The sequence below is a fragment of the Lycorma delicatula genome, chromosome 2 (genome assembly GCF_047948215.1).
Source record: "Lycorma delicatula isolate Av1 chromosome 2, ASM4794821v1, whole genome shotgun sequence".
In the NCBI taxonomy this organism is placed as follows: domain Eukaryota; kingdom Metazoa; phylum Arthropoda; class Insecta; order Hemiptera; family Fulgoridae; genus Lycorma; species Lycorma delicatula.
Genome location: NC_134456.1, coordinates 3,844,060 through 3,864,235, shown reverse-complemented (window position 1 = coordinate 3,864,235; position 20,176 = coordinate 3,844,060). Strand labels below are relative to the sequence as shown.

The window sequence follows — 20,176 nt, the reverse complement described above, 5'->3', positions numbered from 1 at the left end:
AAGTGATCAGAGTCAACGTAATCCGAGAATACCAAGAATGATGTATACATCCAAGAATACCTAGAAATAAAATCATTCATCAAAAGTAAAATTGTAAAAGCACATTAAGAAATTACTATTTCAACAACTGTTCAAAATGTCCTCCTTCATTGTTAACAGTACTCTGCTCATTTTAAAATTCCTTTGGTGGCTCTTTCACCGAATCTGGATTATTTAGTAGAATTTCAAATGCATTGAAAATTCTTGCCATCAATTCTTTTTGTAGTTATCTTTTCAGCATATACTATCGATTTCGTATGTCCACATGTATAATAGGCCATTGGAGTCAGATCAGGTAATCTAGGACCAATTAATTGGTCCTTCTCGCCTGATCCAGATGCTCCTAAATGTTACGTTCAAATAATTTCTAACTACTTCACAAAAATGTATAACAAACCCATAGTGTTGAAAAATAATTTCTTGCCTTGTTATTAGTGGAATGTCTTCTTAAAACTAGGGCAGGTTATTTTCTAAAAGAAAATACTAGTTTCCTGTAAGGCTACCATCAAAAATAAATGGTGCAATCATATGCTTATCAACAATGCCACACCAAACATTAACAGAAAACCTGTGTTGAAAACTGTATCTACTAGCACGTGGATTTTCAAAATTCCATTGATGTTTATTTTGAGAGTTATTAACTCCATCTCTTATAAATGTTACCTCATCAGGGAATAAAATAGAACATACTTAATGACAGTTTTCTTGAAGCCAATGACAATACTTTAGATGCAATGCAAAGTCGCCAAGCAGTAAATTTTGAACCTCCTGATAGTGGTACAGGTAAGAGATTTTCTTTAAGTATTCGCCATACTGTGCTATGTGGCAAACCAATGCAATTTGAAATTTGTCTAGTATTAAGTCCCGGGCTACATTGAACTTGCTATATCACGTTCTCCTTGTAAGCGACACGACATTGTTCTTGTCTTTCAACAGAATAAGAATGTGTAGGTAAAGAACCAGTTCTGCATAAACAATGGAAAGCTGAAATTAAGGTTTTGATTTGGAACCCTTATATTAGGAAATCTTTTTTGATATTGCATTTTTGCAGCCAAGGAGTTACCATTGCAATAACCATAAATAAAAATTGTTAGCATATTCCTCATTTGAAAACTGAAATGAAATTTTGAGATCGCAGAACACAAAACACTCACCTTCACACACACTGCACAATTGAATACAACTTTTAAAAATGTACAAAACTACTCACATTCTGTAGACAAATTATGATTGTTTATCAGCTGTTAAAACCAGCTTATGAAATTAAAAATAAAAAATTTATTGTACCATTAAAATTTTTTTTTGACAATTGTGGATAAAGTTATTAAAATGGTGTTTTATCTTACTTTTTTCTGTTGATCTTATTTTTGTTAAATAATTTTATTTTTAGATGTTTTCAGATGTTAAAAGTATTATTCTTTCTGTTTGAAAATTAATGTATTTTTTCAGCCACATTTAGGATATTTTGATGTTAATAAAATTAATTTTTTGTAGCTTTGTTTTGCTTGCTAATGGTTTATTTACATCATTTTGTTCAGAATTAAATTCTCTACAAGTTTTGTGTAACATTTTTTACTTATTTATTACCCATGTAACAAAGTTATTGCACATTATGTGCCATAGAGTAAAATAAAACCATAATGAAATTCAAGGAATGCAAAAAAAAAGGGGTAAGCTTGATTGTTTCTTATGTTTTTTGATCTGACAAATTGAATAAAACAGGTTTCAGAACTCTATCTGTAGTGGTTTATGAAAAAACTGGGCTAGAACACAAAACATTGTGGTGAAAATCCCATTTTGTTAAATTTTATGTAACCCATGTAACAAAGTTATTGCACATTATGTGCAATAACTTTGTTACATGGGTTTGCTGGAAAATTAATTATCCCCAATAATTCCACCAATTAGTAAAATATTGTATCGATGCTTTATTAATATTTTTATAATCTGTACAATCTAATAGATCAGAATAATAAAAGGGAGGTTGATTTTTTTATTTTTTCAGAAAAATGGATGATGGACTTAAGCAAAAATGGATTCATTTTGATGATAATTATTTAGAAAGATGATGTGCATTCAAAATTCATTAATTTTTGCATGTTGTTTTCTCCATGCTGATTATAATTATACTAAAAAATCACTTTATTTTAGTTTTTGACTTATAAAGATTTTAAAATCAAAAAGTAGTGACAGGAGTAGTGTTTTGAATTTGTATGAGCATTTACATTTTTTCTTTTTCAAATGATCTGTATATAATTTTTTTGCTATTTGTTCTTAAATAAATTTCATTGAAATTTGTATCAACCAATAAGATTGTAAAGAATGTTATTAAATTAGTTTGAGGAATTTTATTTCATATTTCTGCAAAGATTATCATAACTGATTTGAGTTATTTTCAGCCCTTCATTCTCAAAACTACTTTTAGCACTCCACAAACGCTAAACCCAAAAATTTACTACATTAGAGTGACACTTTTTTCTTGTTTGTTGATGATTAACACGATGACCACAACAGCATATGCCAAGATTATTCTCTTTTGAATGCACATCATCTATCTAAAAAGTTTCTTCATTTTTCTTTAAAAAAAAAAAAAACAGTAGTTGCCATTCATCTGTCTCATATTATGTATAAAGATACACATGAGAACTATTGTACTGTAAATATAAACATATTTTACACCAAATTAATATGCAGTTTAAACAGTATTATAGGGTGGGTGGTTTTATTTGTATAGTGTAATAAAATTATTATAAGTGTATATTCAGAAGTTTTATTAATTTAAAACTTTAAACTTTTTTTATGCACATATCGCTTGCCAAAGGGATATCTACTTAATCCCTTAAGAGAGATTGGAAGTGTCAAAAACAAGTATCGCTTTGTTGAGGTGAAGCTTAATTCCAAGAATATGCGTTAAATTAATTTCAAAAAGACTTTAATTCAAAAAAAGTTGTTTTAAAAAATTTACAGATAATTGGCATGGAGAGTAAAAAATAGAACTGAAAAATCGCAAACCCAACCCAACATCGTGATATTATTTTATTCTGTTTTTAACATATAAATAGATGTTTTTGCTTTTGTAAAATTAATTACTAATTTTCTTATCATTAAACTATTAAAATCCTGTATTTTCATCTTTCACATACCATTTAATTCATAAACTATCTACAATGTCGCTCATCATAGAGTTCTTAGTTTGCTAGTTATAATTATTATTACATTATACACTTTCTCATAATTGAATACTTTCTGGATCTATGGAAAATAGCTGAAACCAGGCAAACCACCTAATGACATAATATCATATCAGCCGATTAGCATGTTACCTGCACTTAAAAAGTTTTCAAGAAATCTACTTAGATGATTAAAACCTTTTTAGAACAAAGCAAACTAATATCTGATTCCAGATTGGCTTTCAAACAGATCATATTACCATCGAAGATTCATAGTCATTGCTAATATTCAGTTAGCTTTATACAAAAAACAGCTGTTCTACTGGTTTTCTTGATATCTGCTAAGCCTTTAGATTAACGGTGGTACACTGGTCTTTTTGAAATTAATCAGCATCTACCTTTTCAGTATTTAACATTTTCATTTCTTTTTTAAGTAAATGATATTTCAAGGTTAAATTCCAGACTGAAGTGTCTCTACTATTTTCCATAAATACAGGCATTCCTCAATGAAGTGTATTCCTCACACACTTCCAGTTTACCAAATTCTCCCAACACTAAAATAGCAGCTTGTACTGTGTAAAAGTAATTCACACGTCACCAGACATCATGTTACAGCACCTTCAAGAATAGTTAAACAGCATTGAGCATGGTGAAAAATGTGGCAAATAGTCTAATGAAAATAAAAGTATGCATGTTAGTTTTATTCTCTGAACAAATGTCCATTTGTTATACTCGATGACATTCAGCTACCACAATCAAATTCTAGAAATACTTTGGTATTCACCTTGACAAAAGGAAAATTTGGAAAAACGAGAATAACTGATTACTAAATTTTTTCAGTTGTACTGGATTCTAAATTGAAACTCAAAATTATCTCTGAACAAGTTAATTATTTACAAAGTCATATGGCAGCCGGTTACTGAGAATATTAACAGAATCTGATGCAATTATATTATTTTTTAATCCAAAGTTTATCACAACTCACAGATTTACATTTTTTTTATAAATAATAATATAAATGACTCCATATACCTACAATTCCAGAAGAAATCTCACCTTATTAATCAAAACTCAACAATCATCCAAATGTTCTGATAATTAATCTTCAAACTGCATTTGACACTTATATCCTTTTTTAAAATTCAAGATTTTTAAGAAGTAAATCCTTCTAAGAGAAGTATGAAGGAATTATTTTTTTAACCTTTGCTGTTAAGCTTTTCTCCTTCAAGACATTTGCAAACATACATTCACCTCATCTGTACATTGTCCCGAATGAACAAATTTTTTTATATCAGCTGATGCTTATTTCAACTACATTCTTAAGTAGGTTTAAACTGATTTAAAAAATAAACCATCCAATAATGTCATCTGACACCAGTGTGAAACAGCTGTGAGGTAGACTGTTTCCTTATTTGAATACTAGATCGTGGATACTGGTGTTCTTTGGTGGTTGGGTTTCAATTAACCACACATCTCAGGAATGGTCGAACTGATGATGTACAAGACTACACGCTTCATTTACACTCATACATACCATCCTCATTCATCCTCTGAAGAATTATCTAAACGGTAGTTACCGGAGGCTAAACAGGAAAAAGAAGGACGGTTTCCTTAACCCATCAGGTTGGTCTAGTAGTGAACACATCTTCCCAAATCAGCTGATTTGGAAGTTGAGAGTTTCAGCATTCAAATCCTAGTAAAGTCAGTTATTTTTACACAGATTTGAATACTAGATCGTGGATACCGGTGTTCTTTGGTGGTTGGGTTTCAATTAATCACACATCTCAGGAATGGGTGAACTGAGACTCGACAAGACTATACTTCATTTACACTCATACATATCATCCTCTGAAGTATTATCTGAATGGTAATTACCGGAGGCTAAACAGGAAAAAAGAAGACTATTTCCTTGCTCAATTCCTGTCGTGTCATGGCTGCTTCAGGCCATACCTGTAGCGCAGCGAGTACGATTTGTGGTTTTATTGTGGCACCTTCAATGGTGTTGAAAACGTGATCTTCGTGTACGTCACGTAGCCGAATCCAAGGGCAAGCTATGTGGCGGTAATGGACCCCCTAGACACAAACAACATAATTGAATGCGATTTTCAAGTTAGTGAGAAGCATCAGAGTGTGTAAGGTGGCTGAGGAATAGAATGGTGGCCAGCCTGCTGGAGTGGTGGGCATCCATCTGCGTCAGTTAAATTTGGTTAACCACGTTCCAGAGGCTAAACAGAAAAAGAGAGAGAGGTAGCTAGTAGTGCCCACCGGGTTGGCCTAGTTTAATTCTTCATCACAAATCATCTGATTTTGTCGAGAGTTCTAAGGTTCAAATCATAGTAAGTAACTGCCTTTACTAGGAATTGAACCTTAGAACTCTCGACTTCAAAATCAGGTGCTGTGTTTAATCGGCCACTTTTTTACACGTCCATTTCAATTGAGGAAATGGAATTCTATTATTTGTTTTTCAAACTACAGATAAGTTTGTTATATTTTTAATAATTCAAAAATTTTTTTTAATGTTTCGTTCATTTTTTTACTCATTTTCAATTTTTTTTCATTCTTTTTTTTATTGTTTAAATCTGGTTATGGTTATTTTTTTATTACTTTTCATTTGCTGTATTAAACAAACAATAGAATTTTGTCCTAATTTTTATCCCTTAATATTAATATTATTTAATAATAAATCCGATTGCTTGATATGTTCATGCATCCTCGGGCGTTCAAATAACGCGCCAAGAGTAGTGTGTGGCGCGTGACTACAATCGGCCTGTTTCGTTGAAGTTAGGCATCCTCACTTGCCTGTCGCGAGACACAAGTTGCTGGGCCGGCTCCTTCAGCTGAGTCCGCCGGCCAGGGTGATTGAAGCCCGTCGCGCTGGAGCTGGAGCGGGAAGGTAACGTCCACGTCCAGGGCCTACCTCGGCGGTCCGGCCAAACCTGCTGCTCCGGCGGGGATGTTGGCATCCGCCGATATTAAATTAGGCATGTGGCAACAACACTAAAAAAAGACAGCTAATATCTTATAAAATATTTGAAGTATATTTTTATACAAAATTATATATAATTTTGCTTCGGTTTGTCGTTACAGAATTATGTATTTTTAAATTGATATCATCTCCGACCGTCATGGACAAAAATCTATACAGAAATTAAAAATAATTACTAGTTTAATTTATTAATGAAAATGATTTTTTGATGTTTAACTATTACGCTTTTGTGTTGCATTATTTTTATGTTTAACAAAAAGAACATTATTATTATTAAATGCTGACCTATTATTATTATTGTTTTTTTTATAAATTAATAAATCTCAATCGCTTCTAAGAATTTTCTGAAAATTTCAGTAAATTTTTACTTTTATTTTAAACTTTTTTAACTGTTACGTGAATGAAAAATTACGAATTAAGTCTGTTGTGCAAATCATATGTATTTATATATTTTTTCCAACATTATAACGAGATATCGTATGTATTGAAGTGTACAATTGCGTGTGTTGGCATTATTTATCAATAATTCTTGACCTGTTAGTGTGAAAGTGTTGTAAAGAAAAGATTTATATCCTAATTTCAGTATTACTTATTTATTGGTTTTCATTTTTGTTTATCTGACTAAGTAAGTAATTTTATACCATTCTTATATAAATTAATAAAATTTAAGTTGAGTTTTTGTATTGATGGATTGGTGGTGTGGGCTTTAACTTGTGATAAAAACTCATTTGAGAGCGTCGTAAAATGGTTTTTTTAAGCAAAAATTCATATATCGTGGGCATATTATTATCATTATTAGTTATTTTGGCACACGAAGTTTGTTCCACCCTAATGGTTTTTAACGTATACGCCATTACTGACATGGTGTAAATGAAGGTTAGCGAGCATATGTTAAGTTTCGTTAAATTATATTTATAAAATAAAAAATTGTTATATCAGGTAATTAGTTTTGATTATTTAAGTAGTAAATAATTGCAATAATTACTGAATTTACTACTTAAATACTCAAAATATTAACAGTAATGACTGAAACGTAAGGGGTGGAACAAACTGCAAAAGTGCCGTAATTTTCTTTCTATTTATTGGAAATTATAATACTTACTTTCTTATCCGTTATTCCCCGATACTAATAAATAAAAAAAAAAAAAAACAGTTGATAGTTGACCAGTTTTGTAATAGACTGTTTAAGCTTTCCATTATATTACAATTAATGGAAAACAGATCTGTTTCATGATAACTCCTAGCAAACGTCAATGGTTTTTAGTTTGTCAAGTAGAACTCGCTAAAATAAACTGAGGTAGGTTGCAAAGAACTATTGTGTCCCTGAACCAACCGTGAAAACCATCTTCACAATTAATTACATACACCTGCATAATAATTTCGCAAAACTGTCGATTCTATCAAAAAGTCTCAGAAATTAACATTTCACAAAAACAAAAATTATAAGTAATTTATGAAACAAATAAAACACGATTATTGTACGAAAGTATTAATGATCCTTAACTTTAGGCTCTCAGAAATCGATAATTAACATTGAATTTTCATACGCATGACTGTTTTCATACCTTTAAGCAGATGAGTCCTTTCGTAAATATATCGGTTGCCTGTTTTTCAGATTGAATGCTTCCTTCTTTCTCCATCTTTCTCACATAATGGCATCTAGTTTTCTTTATTGTAGAACATCGCTTTATTTTTAAGTTTAATGGCAATCTGATTATCTATTAAGAGAGTTTGCTTTGGATTGACATTAAGTGTAACAACTTTCTTTTAGATGTCAAGCCAAACCAACTATTTGGTTGCCTCTATTGTACAAATATATGCAGCTTTCGTAGAAGAGAATGATATAAATTTCTGCAATTTACTTTTCCACACAACTGATCTACCATTGGATTTAAGGAGAGTTTCGCCAGTCTTCCTTCAAATGATTGTCACCAACATAATTGGCATCACTGTACATCTCAATTTGCCCACTGGCTTTTTTTATTATATGTAATGCCATTTTCAGGAATAGATTAGAAATATCTGAAATTTCTTTTTACCAAATTAAAATGGGCCTTTATTGGTTGAATCTTTGCTCCAGTTGCAATATTGAAGGCAAAGCTTAAGTCTGTTGTTTTGCCTGATGCTAAATAATTTAAGCTTCCAACAATTTCCCTATCATGTTCACCGTTGGATATTAGAGGAGAGGTTCCAGGTTCCCAACCAAGTTCAGTTGGAAAGATTAAGATTTGCAGTCACTAAACCCATTTTGTTTTGTAGAATTATCTTTGCATGTACTGACTGGTCCATCTATAAATTTTTCAGTGCCTGCATTATGGCAACGTGAGAAATACAGTTAAATGCATTTCTCATGTCTAGGGTAATGAGAGCACAAATACCCCGCCGACTGCCTCTCATAATTCTCCTAGCCACCGCTAGCACAACAGTATTGAGAGCAGACGTTCCCACTCCCTCCTATACTATTGTGGTGCTGGAGCATGTGCTCCAGTACACAACACAGCAGTGGCCATTCCGTGTATCATAACCTGTGGCCGGTAAGAGGAAGGAAGCGCGGGAATCACAAATGATTCTGTTTTCTCTTTCAGCTACTGCAGATTGTTGTGGCGTATAAGATACTGTCATAGAGTGTTAACACTTACATTATAATTTTTCCAAGCCTGATACAACTGTATCACAGTGCTATTAGATGGCCATTCACTTGATTTATGATCCTTTAACTTGCACTTACAACAGATAGGTCTCACTTAACAGTTTTTAGAGATTGCCTAATTTTCCACAAGAAAAACATTTCGTACCATTGTGATTAGCATTAGCATGACTTCCTTTGTAGAATTAGATCTTGAAGCACACTTCTTGGGTTGAGAATCGACCTTGAGTTAAAGATGTATCGTTCATTTTAACCTCAATTCATAGTTTAAAAGTCGTTCCTGCAATTTTAGACCATGTCTTTTGGCAAGTCATGCCATGTGATATAGATGGGGTAAAATTCTTAAGGCTATATTTGTAAAAGCTCTGCACATGTCATTATGATGTATTGTTTTGCCTAAGAATGTCATTGCATTTGAAGTTCATCATATTTGGCTAGTGGAATGTCAGATTTTGTTTTAGTTTCAACCTTACTTCGTGGGCAGTGATGCAACTAGCTTCCCTAAAAAAATTTCTGTCTAGAAAAAGAATAATTCTTTTCTTGGTCTCTACATTTGCTATGTTACATTAACAAGTATCTTCTGATAATAAGCACTTCCTGTCTCAGGCCTTACAAAGGTTGCATTAACAACTTGAAAAAATTATCTTTGCTTAAACATGTCTGCACAATAATATGCCTTATAAGGTTTTTAATTTTGTTTTTTTCCAACTTCAACAAATATTCCACAGATTGCCAACTAGACCAAATCGGTTGATAATTATATTTAAATTTAAGTGTTGGAAATACTTATCTTTCCAATGGTATATTAGAAAACCCACGTGGTCTATTCTCCATATCTAATTTGTTAATAACCAAAAACTGCCCACTACTTACTATGTCCAGTAAAACTCACTAAAATAAACTGAGATTGGTTACAAAAAACTATTTGAACACTCAACAAAATAACAAAAAACACAGACAGAATAAAAACATCATAACTAACTAATACATGTCTACTAAATAATATCGCAAATTATCGATTCTATTAAAAAGCCTCGGAAAATAAATAGAATCTCACAAAAATTAGAATTAAAAGTAATATTTGAAAGTGATGTTTATAAAACGTATGAACATTGTACATAAATATTAATACCCCTTTATAATTAGTTCTTCATGGTTATTAACTTTTAATGTGTAACATAAAATTTGTTGTTAGAAATGAAGATGAATTGAATAAATATGTTATCACTAAAGTGAGTGCTACCATTTCCTGATGAATGCTAAGAGACTTAGGGTCACGTGGCCTTAATTAAAGTTTAATTATTTATTTATTAAATTAAACATTTTTATAAAATTATGTATACATGATTTAAAATTTATGACATGGTGATAAGCAAGGTAATAATGTAAGGTAAGGTCATAATGTCGAACCAAGATATGAATAAACAAAGATGTACACACCAATATAATGAATCTGTTTCACAAACATGATAATAATATTATAAATAAAGGTTCCATAAATATGTTTATTGATACTCATATCTAAGCAAGCTTGTGTTGTTCATTTTTTTGAATTCTGTTAAATCTGATTAATTATCATTTAGTATTTACCCCATTTTTGGTAAAAGATTTTGAACCTTTATTAGTGTGGACATGTTAAAAAATACATTTATGCTAAAATCACGCTCATTTTTTAACAAATTGTAATCGGTTGAAACTGACCTGTCTGCTAATATTTTATTGTATTCTGTTACAAGGTTTTTATCTTAATTTATATGATTAAATCGTTTATAACATTAGTTATACCGCATCTAAGTTGCTTCCGCATAATTTTGCTGTTTTATTTTTAATTATTAAAATTCGATGTAACTTTCATTGACGGCAGAAGTTATTAGTTGTGCTCTGTTAAGCATCGGGCATATGCATAAAACTGACATCAGGGGAATGAGACGTTATCTTTTTTCAAAAGTCATTTAAATGTAATATTTATTAAAAGTGTAATAGAGATGCACATTTATACTGGTTTGAGCCACATGCGGCTCACAGATGCCTCCCAATGTTCTTCAGTTTGTGGCATGAGATCGGTGTAAGCCTTAGAAGGGCCACATGATTAATTTCAATATTATTTACAAAGTATTCTTGTATAAAAAAAAGTTATATTTATAACTCTTAAAGAGTTTCTTTAAGATATGTACCTATTTACATATCTTAACTGCTGTTATTACTTACATCATACTGTGTTATAAAAAACTATTTACAGAAAACACATTACATCATTTACATTTAACATTGTCAATTCTGTTCATCATTCTGTTATTTCATTATCAATTTTGTTCTAATAATTAAATACAGAACATTTTTACTCAAAATCATGAACAACAAAGTTTCTATTGAAAGTTTTATAAGAAAACAAAATCAGTCAACAGCTGAAGCAATCGAGACAAAAGAAGGCATCACACACATAACTTTTTGTCGTTGCCCTTTTGGTAGTTTTTTCTGAGGTTCCTCTGTCTTCTGTCAGCTTCCTCATTTTGTAGCAACCACTGCACCTCTGTCTTGCTGTTGACTTCTTACCTTCAATGTTGATCAGTCTATGTACTGTTGTAGTCTCTTTTGTAAATTCATCTTGACTGACTTCAGTTTATGCATCATTGTCAAACGTCTGTAAAAAAAGGTAAAATCAATTCTTCCCTAAATATTAGGATTTTCATTGGAAGTTTTTGTTGTTTGATAACAAGGTTGTATGAAAACCATTGACAATTGAAGTTCCAAACAGTATTTCAAAAATGATTTTGATACCACTTTATTGAATGTAGATGGCTGGTATATGCTCATTTGGTCAGATAAATCAATAAATTCTTTTGCAGAGTTGTAGTCTGTTACCACCTTGGGTTTCATGATGTCCTTCCCTCTCTTCTGTTTTGTTACCATTTCGTCTCTGTGTTTTGTTCAAATCATCAACACATTTCCGTTATTCTTCTATTTCAATATATATATATATATATATATTTTTTTTTACCTGAATATTGGGCTGTAACTACTTCACCTTTTTTCAGTTTGGTTTCTGTTAATTATGTTGATTTTTTCCTTTTTGATTAGCCATTAATGTACCAAAAAGATTTGTATAAAAATCATGTAACTGAGAAGCCAACAATACACTTGTATACCAATTTTCACAATCCAGCTTCAAGTAATGGTCCAGCAAGCTCCAACACATATTTTTCTGGAACCCCTTTGCCGGAAATTGGTTCTTTTCCAGCATATATCATGAGATTCCATGTGTAGCCACAGACAAGACATAATTTGAAGTTTCACCCCGTGCTGGTGTCTTTCTTTTGGGAGAGTATTGATGAAAGACAAGCTGTCCCCTGAAAAGAATTATTTTTCATCGATTCACATCTCTTCGTGGAGGATTGATTGCATTTTGAAACTTTGGGAGAAGCTAGTCGATGAGTTGTTGAACTTTGTACAGTTTCTTCATTGTATGGTGCATTTCCATTATGGAACATTCTCAGAAGAATCTCAAAAATGTTGGCTTAGAATCTCAGTAAGTTAGCTTACTAACCCGGTTAGAATACAACAGATTTACTATATACTCGGCATTTTACCAAGACCCCATCCACAAAATTTTCCACAAATCTTTCTGTTTCATTTATATCAGGTGTATTCTATTTTTTCAATCTAGAGCTTTATTATAATTATCGATTGCTCTTGTTCTCCTTTGAAATTCAATCTTTTGTTATGCATAATGATTTGTCTCATTACCTTAAGAAATTGAAAATGCATGATCGATGAAAAGTGCATAATACACTTCTTGGGGATTGGCATCTGTACCTTTGCTATTATTTATCATCACTAAGTAATAGTGCAAAGGCATTGGAATAAAATATCACGTATATCAAATTTATTAGATTAAGTTAGATTTTAGATTCATTATCTCCTTCATTGTTATCACTGTATAATTCATTGTTGTAAACATTGGAGCATTGTAGGTTCAAACAGTGTACACTCTCAGTTTGATCTGGAATAAAAGAAATTCGAATATCGCTGCTGCTACTTACGCCAGCCGAATTACTGACAGAATCAGACATTCATAATTCTATCATAACTTTCCTCTGAATCGCTCTACAAACCTCTAATTTTTTGTCTTGTCATTTACAACTGGTTTGTCAAATTCTGATCTGTATTGAGAGTTTTCATGAGAATCTGTGCAAAAATCAGCATTATTACTATAAATCATTTAAAAATAAATCAAAACACGAAAACGTTGTGCTGGAAAATACTAGAATTAGGTTAGGAATAAAATATCTTTTTTAGGCTTTGAATATAAATTTGTTAATTTACCAATAAACAATTACAACTTTCTAGTTTGTAGAGAATTTACTTCTGACGAAATGAATGTGAAATAACATTTATTAAAATTAAACAGAAATTTAGTTTAATAAAAAACAAAACACACAAACTGAATCTGGAGCTAAATGAAAACAAATAGAAAACTTAGCAGTGGCAGAAAATAATTGTTAAAAAATATATTTAAAGAATAAAAATCACATACATTACCACAAATCAAAGAATCAGTGAGCCAAGGGCCATTTCACATGGCCTCTTAGAGAGATTAATTTGAGCCATGTATATAGCATCATCTGTTAATATCATTGGTCTGTTCTTGTGTTCTTAAGTTTTTCATTGAGAAAGCTTGCATCAGCATCAAATATAACCTCACTTAAGCCACCATAAAACATAGACAAACAAAAATCATTAAGGAATTATAAGAGAGCTGTTTATGACAGGTGTAAAAGAGTCAAAGGTATTTTTATTAAGGTCTATTTTTATTATGGTTATTTATTTTAATTTTGTTTTTCTTTACAGATAATGAATGTGCCTGTAAATAATACTTTTACTAATGAAGCTGTGCTTCTTAATAAAAATATTAAATTGGTGACTGAACAGGATAATGCGGTACAAATGATATGGCTTCTGTTACCAGTGACTGAAACTAACACATCGCATGAGCATGTAAGCTCTTTTCTTTTCTTTTTTATTTCTCTTCTGCATATCTTCTTTCCTGGTTTTCCAACAGTTCTTCATTCTTTTCTTTATTTTTCCCTTCTTTTTTCTAGCTTTCTGTGAAATCTTTACTGGTTTTCTGAACATTGTTCTGTATTGAAAAAATATTTTTATTTTCATTTACAACCACTGAACTGTATTGATATTTCCATTCTTTTTTTCGTTAAATGTGGTTGAAAATCTGTTTTGTGAGACTGAAAAAAGATTTGGCCTTCTTTTTTCTGATGCAAACAGGGTCCTCCGGTTTGATTAATGTATTTTAGTGTCTGATTTTGGCACCGAGATGTTCTTGTTGAAAATATCCTTTGTTGGTAGGCTAATTTTATTTTTCTCTTTCTTGTTTGATTGGCTTTTTTATCCAAATCAATAATTTGGATTATTTCTCCCATATATTTAAATTTGTTAACTTGATTGATTTTCCATATTTCGTTTTTAGGGACTCGGAAGAATCTTGGTTGGTCATGAATTCTGCATTTTTCAAAGAAATTTTTAACCTTATTTCCCTTGCAAATTATTTTAGTTGGTTTACTTGTTCTGCTGCCTTTTCAAGGTTCTGTAAGAAAATTGTAATATTTTCAGCAAAGGCTAAGCAGTTATTACAATTCCTTTCAGTTTCAGACTCAATTTTATTTAGTGGTGTGTTCCAACTTTTTTCATCTTATTTTCCCAATTTTAGTTCTAACTTTGTGATTGGAAGAGTCTGTTCAGTAATGTTAATTGCGTTGGGATCCACACCAAATTCTTCTAGGAACTTTGAATAAGGAAGTTCTGTAGATTGAGTTGTATACCTTTTTGAATCTACGAAGACAATTACTTAGTTTTATGGCTTGTAATTTTTCCCTTATTGTTTAAAGGTTCAAGATTTGCTCTACACATGATCTTACTTTTCTGAATCCTTCTTCATATTCTCCCAGTTGTTAAGTCTATATTAATTCAATTATATTTCGAAGTGCATTTCAAAGGATTTTATTTGTCACAGGTAAGAAGGAAATTCATTTGTTGTTGTTTACTTACGTTTCATCTTCTTATTTGTGTAGTTTATGTATTAATGCATTTTTCCAGTCTTGTGAGATTTTGTTCAGTTTTCTATATCTCTTCTAGCAAGTTCTTCAGTTTTCTCTTGTTTTTTTCATGATTCTTCCTGTAATTCTGCTGCAGTTAAGTTATCATCTGCTTCCTTATAATTTAATTTCTGGGTGATTTTGTCTATTTTCATTTAATTATGTATTTTGGGTTTTTCAGTTCATGTTGCTAGATTTTGGAATTGAAATATTACCTCAGGTTCTTGGTAGTTTAGTAATTTTTCAAAGTACTTGCCGGAAATTTGCAGTTGTCTTTGTTGTTATGGCCTAATTTTCTCTTTTTACCCTAAAGCAAAGGCTGGGTGATTGATATTTGGTAAGTGTGGTAAATTTTAATGTACTTATTTATTTAATTGAAATAGACAGGCATGAAACCCATGAATACAATATCATATTAAAAAAAAAAAAACATAAGTACTTAACAAAATTATCATTCATAAGTTAGAATAGCTCTTGATAAGGTATTAACTGTACTGTAAGTGTACTTTACACAGTAAAGGTAGTCTAGTAATAGATGATATATGAGATTTGATTGAACCAAGAAAATATTGAAAATTATGCCTAAGCAGTCTAGTCATTATTATATGTAAGTCAAAACTGAAATAATTTAGGATAGTCAAAATAACTACTAAAAATTTTATTAGCAAATATTAATCTGTCCTTGTCATAGGTGATTCAATTCTTGGTATTTTTAACAAATTAAAAATATTAATAAAGTTAATGATCGGTAAAGTGCATAGAATCACAGATTTTATAGGCTGCATATCTAAGAAAAATTCTCTGTGGTATTTCTAGTAATTTTAATTGCAAGTCGGCAAAAGGTCACTAGACAACAGAGCCATAATTTAGTACTACAGTATATAAAATGCATAACCAAAAAAATTCTCCCGAGTTGATATTTCTAAAATTTGTAGAGAATCTTAATTAAATTTACTATTTTTAGTGTCTTACAGTATAATCTTCGTATTGACTGAAGGATAACTTTGTATCAAAACCTACACCTAAGTCTTTAATAGAAGATAGCTTTTGTATTATTCAGTTACACAGTTATATCAACATTTGCAAACCTTCTAAATTGAGTATGAAATCAATTTTTTTTAAGTTGGAAGAAATAATATATAAGTTAATTTTTATACAAAGTTCAAGTCAACGAAGTAATTGAATATCAGCTAGATTTATAATAATAGGCTTAAACAATTTCATATCTGCAAAAAATAAAAAATAAAAATATGAGTAATGTGTAATGAAACTGATGTCATTTATAAATACTATGAAAATTGTAGAACCTAAATGTATGCCTTGTCTTAGGAAAAGAAGAGCATTTCAAGAATGATTGAAGAGCTTAGTTAAAAACTGTATAAAAAAGGCAGAGCATTTCTTCACTAAAAGAGGATGAATATATTCTGGGCCTGTCAAAGAATTATTAGATCAAATGGCCCCTTTCAACATCATTCTCAGTTAATGTTTAACTGCAGCAGTTAAATGTAATTTTAGTTGAGGAAAAATCATTGCTAGTATTCACTCCCAAATTTTTTTTAGCAAAAACGTACAATACCAGTGCCCTTATTAGCATACTCATTTCAAAAAGCATACAAGGTAGATAGATCTATTGTTGTCATTATTATTAGCAAATTTAAAAAAATCTTTGGAATCATCAGATAAAGATTCCTAAACTTTAAAAATATAAATTTTCTATGTTTGAAAGTTTCTTAATAATTTTAATTAAGATTTAGCCCAAAACTAGTATTATTTAAGCATACAGTGTTTCTTACGAGACAACCTATCTTTAGTTTCAATGATTATTTTTTTGGGGGGGAAACACATCATTGTAATCGTGGAAACAATTTGAATAAGTTGACGATATTTTGAAAATAAAGTATTTAATATTAAGCTTTTAATTGAGTTTGGAAAGGTTTGAAAAGATCATTCAAAAAGTACAGTCGCAGCTAATAGTTGAGCATGTATCCTGTTTGTTGCTATTATGACCAGCGACATGCAGGCATGGTTAATATTGTCTTTCACACAGTTTTATCAGATACTTTATACTTTGTTAATATTATGAAGTATAATTTTTGCATTATTATTATACTGTTGGTGTTGTTATTTTCATTTATTTTTGCAACTGTTTGCAATATTTCTATCAAAGACTCATCTGTATAAAAAGAACAACAGATTACATAAAGGTATTAAAAAATCATATCAGTTAACATTATACATTTATTTTAACTATGAAACTTAAAAAGTGTAAAAGCAGTTGCAAGCAACCATTTTTTCTGGAAACCACTACTGGATTTCAGCTTTCCTCCAGTTGTTGGTAGTAACTTTATTTACCGCAAACGGGTGATAAGTTGCGTTTCCATTCTTATTACACTTCCTTGTAAATAATTTAAAAATTCATTTGTAAACCAATTTTTAAAACTGTCCCTATTCATTTCTGAATGATAATCTGAAGAACAGGCTTTCAATTTACTGCTGTAAACCTTACGTTGTTTAAGAATCCTGTTTTAGCTGAACCTGCATGACATACTATTAGACTGCCTTTCTGATGAACATTTTAGTTTTAATGTGTAATTTTCTTTGAATCTTTCCATATGCATTTATGAAAATGATTTTCATTAAGCCATGTCTTATCTATGTAAAATATATGATCATCAAATATATTTGATCATCACATGACACTTTTAATTTGTGAAATATATTTAAAATTCAATTCTTTTTAATGCAATATCTGGTTTTTCCATCAAGAAATGTTGACCATCTTCAGTTTTTTTTTTTTAATAACAAAAACCAATTTTTTTCACAATACGGCGAACGGTCGTAGACGATAGATTTACATCCAGTTTTCCCGTACTTCCTCTTTGAAGTTCTTAATGGTAGGGATTTCATTCTGAACGGTAGGGGTAGTACTGGTATAAGATTGTGCACAATGCACGACTGTTGAAATATTCCAGTAACAGATTTGCATTCCGTGTCCTATTTTCCTTGGCATTTCAAACTGAATGCAACTGTCATTACAATAGCACTCCTACATATCCTTTGTAGTGACCTTCATCTAATGTTCATGTTTCGGTGATGGGTTCATGAACTTTATCAAAGTAAATTGCACTACGGAATTCAAAGTCTTATAGCTTTTGAAAAAATGTTTATTTATTGCAGATTGCTTTTTTCAAACCACTCTTAATTGTACAGCCTTGTTGACCAGTAAACAAAGGTGTCTCCATCTCATTCATATTACACTTAAGATAGTTACAGAGAAATTACAAAAAAATCTTTAACTTATTACCCAATAAAAAAATGCTTAACTTACTATTCTAAACTGTCTTTGACATAGGGCGATACTGTTAAATAAACTTGCTAAGAAACCAGCATGAACTGAACATATCAAAATAAAATATTCGTATGATTTATTAGATATCATAGCTAAGGGCTTAATGAACCCATCAGACTGAAGACTGGCATTGCAATTGATTTTTACTAATATACAATGACATAATATTAATATACTGTAATCAATATTGAGACTGTACTGCCTACTGAGAATGCTTCTTCAGCCCTTCACATATTTCCAATTTCCACAATTTTAAATCTATTATTATGATCCTCACCATAAAACAGGAATGTTTATTAATCCAACTCAACAAATAAAAATTCTACAAAATTAATGCCTGATATTAATGGAAATTTATTTTTTTTACACCTAATGTTAACCGAAATGTGATGATTTTACCTGAAAACAACCTGTATGCTTAAATAGTAGTAGTTTTTGGCTAAATCTTAATTACAATTATTGAGAAACAATTGTTTAATCTAATTTTAAAAATAGAAGCTTTTTATTATTGGTTTGGATTTTATAGCAATTTAAAGTTCATGTTTTCAAAAAAAACTGCAAGAAATTCACCTTTCACGCCCCTAATTTTCAAACGAATGACTAACTAAAATCGGCTGAATCCAGTTAGTGCAAAAATAATTGGAGTTTCTGATACCTTCATTTTTATTGTGTGATTTTTTTTTTTTAAACTAAGATGCAATAGTTTAAACACAAGCGCCATCTTTCATAGTGACCACTGTAATACGTAGCTGCAACTCTTCAGCAAAGATTTTTATATCATGATCAATATAAAATTCCGGTGAGGCACGACATGTTTCATACGCTATAAAATTCCATTTCCATATTCAACACACAAGCTTTAAGCTTATGTGACAACAAAAAATAAATAGATATTTAGGGTCAAACTATCATTCATTAAATGTTGAATCTTACATAATTTATATTTTTATAATCTGGTATGTATTCATTAGATATAAGATTAGAATTTAAAATCGTAGGTAACATTATCTTTAAAGGTAAATTATATTTGTCACAGAAATTTCACCATAAAAACAATATTAACATAAGATTATAAAAACCGAATCGATAGAATTACTGCAACAGTTGAAAAAATTATTTGATTGTAAAAGATTACAATATGTAGAAAAAATCTGTAAGGTGAGTGCATTTTTAACGTTTGAATTTGGATGATTAAATTTGGCCTAACAAACATTTTCTAGGTTTTCTCATACAAAGCCTGGGCCATTAAAGTCACCAAATAATAATAATAATAATTTGACTGTGGCTACATAGTTAATGTGCATGTGTGTGTGGAGGGGGGAGTGAATTAGAGGTATAGTTTATTTTTATTTTATGAATTATACAAAAAATCATAAACATTTACTTTGTAGCATTCATTTTTTGTTCTGTGTTGCAGCAAGTAGATTTAGTACAACTGAAACAGGAACCGGTTGATACGATTAATGGTGATATTCCAAAAGATCCTTTAGCAATTGAAGAGACAAACTCAGTTAAATCAAAAACTGTAAAAGTTGAAAATGAAGTGGTAAGGGTGTTAGATTTTGCATACATTGGAACACCAATTATCTAGATGAACCTTTGCAAGGCCAGATCTGGATAACTGGAAAAGATAATTTAAAAAATTTAATATATATATATATATATATATATATATATATAGTAAAATTAAAAATAAATTTTTAACATATGTACAATGTAAAAAAAAATTAATATGGTACAGTAATGTGGTGCAAAAAATGCAATGTGTAGAAATTTGCTTTTGTAATTACTTAAGGAAAGTCCTATATATATATATAGTATACTATAGCATATATAGTTTATCTATATATAGTTTTTTCTATATGAATTGCCAAAAAG

At 30.4% G+C, this 20,176-nt stretch overlaps 1 protein-coding gene across 4 annotated transcripts in view; it reads left to right on the top strand.

Annotated features, from left to right (window-relative positions):
- LOC142320434 (uncharacterized) overlaps positions 1 to 20,176 on the top strand; it is a 72,934-nt gene that overhangs the window by 41,022 nt on the left and 11,736 nt on the right. For 2 of the 4 annotated variants that reach the window (XM_075358189.1, XM_075358192.1), the window contains exons 4-5: positions 13,691 to 13,837; positions 19,716 to 19,844. In XM_075358189.1, coding sequence (XP_075214304.1) covers positions 13,691 to 13,837; positions 19,716 to 19,844 — 276 coding nt within the window. The remainder of the gene's footprint in view (positions 1 to 13,690; positions 13,838 to 19,715; positions 19,845 to 20,176) is intronic. The other 2 variants (XM_075358190.1, XM_075358191.1) reach the window with 2 other exon arrangements.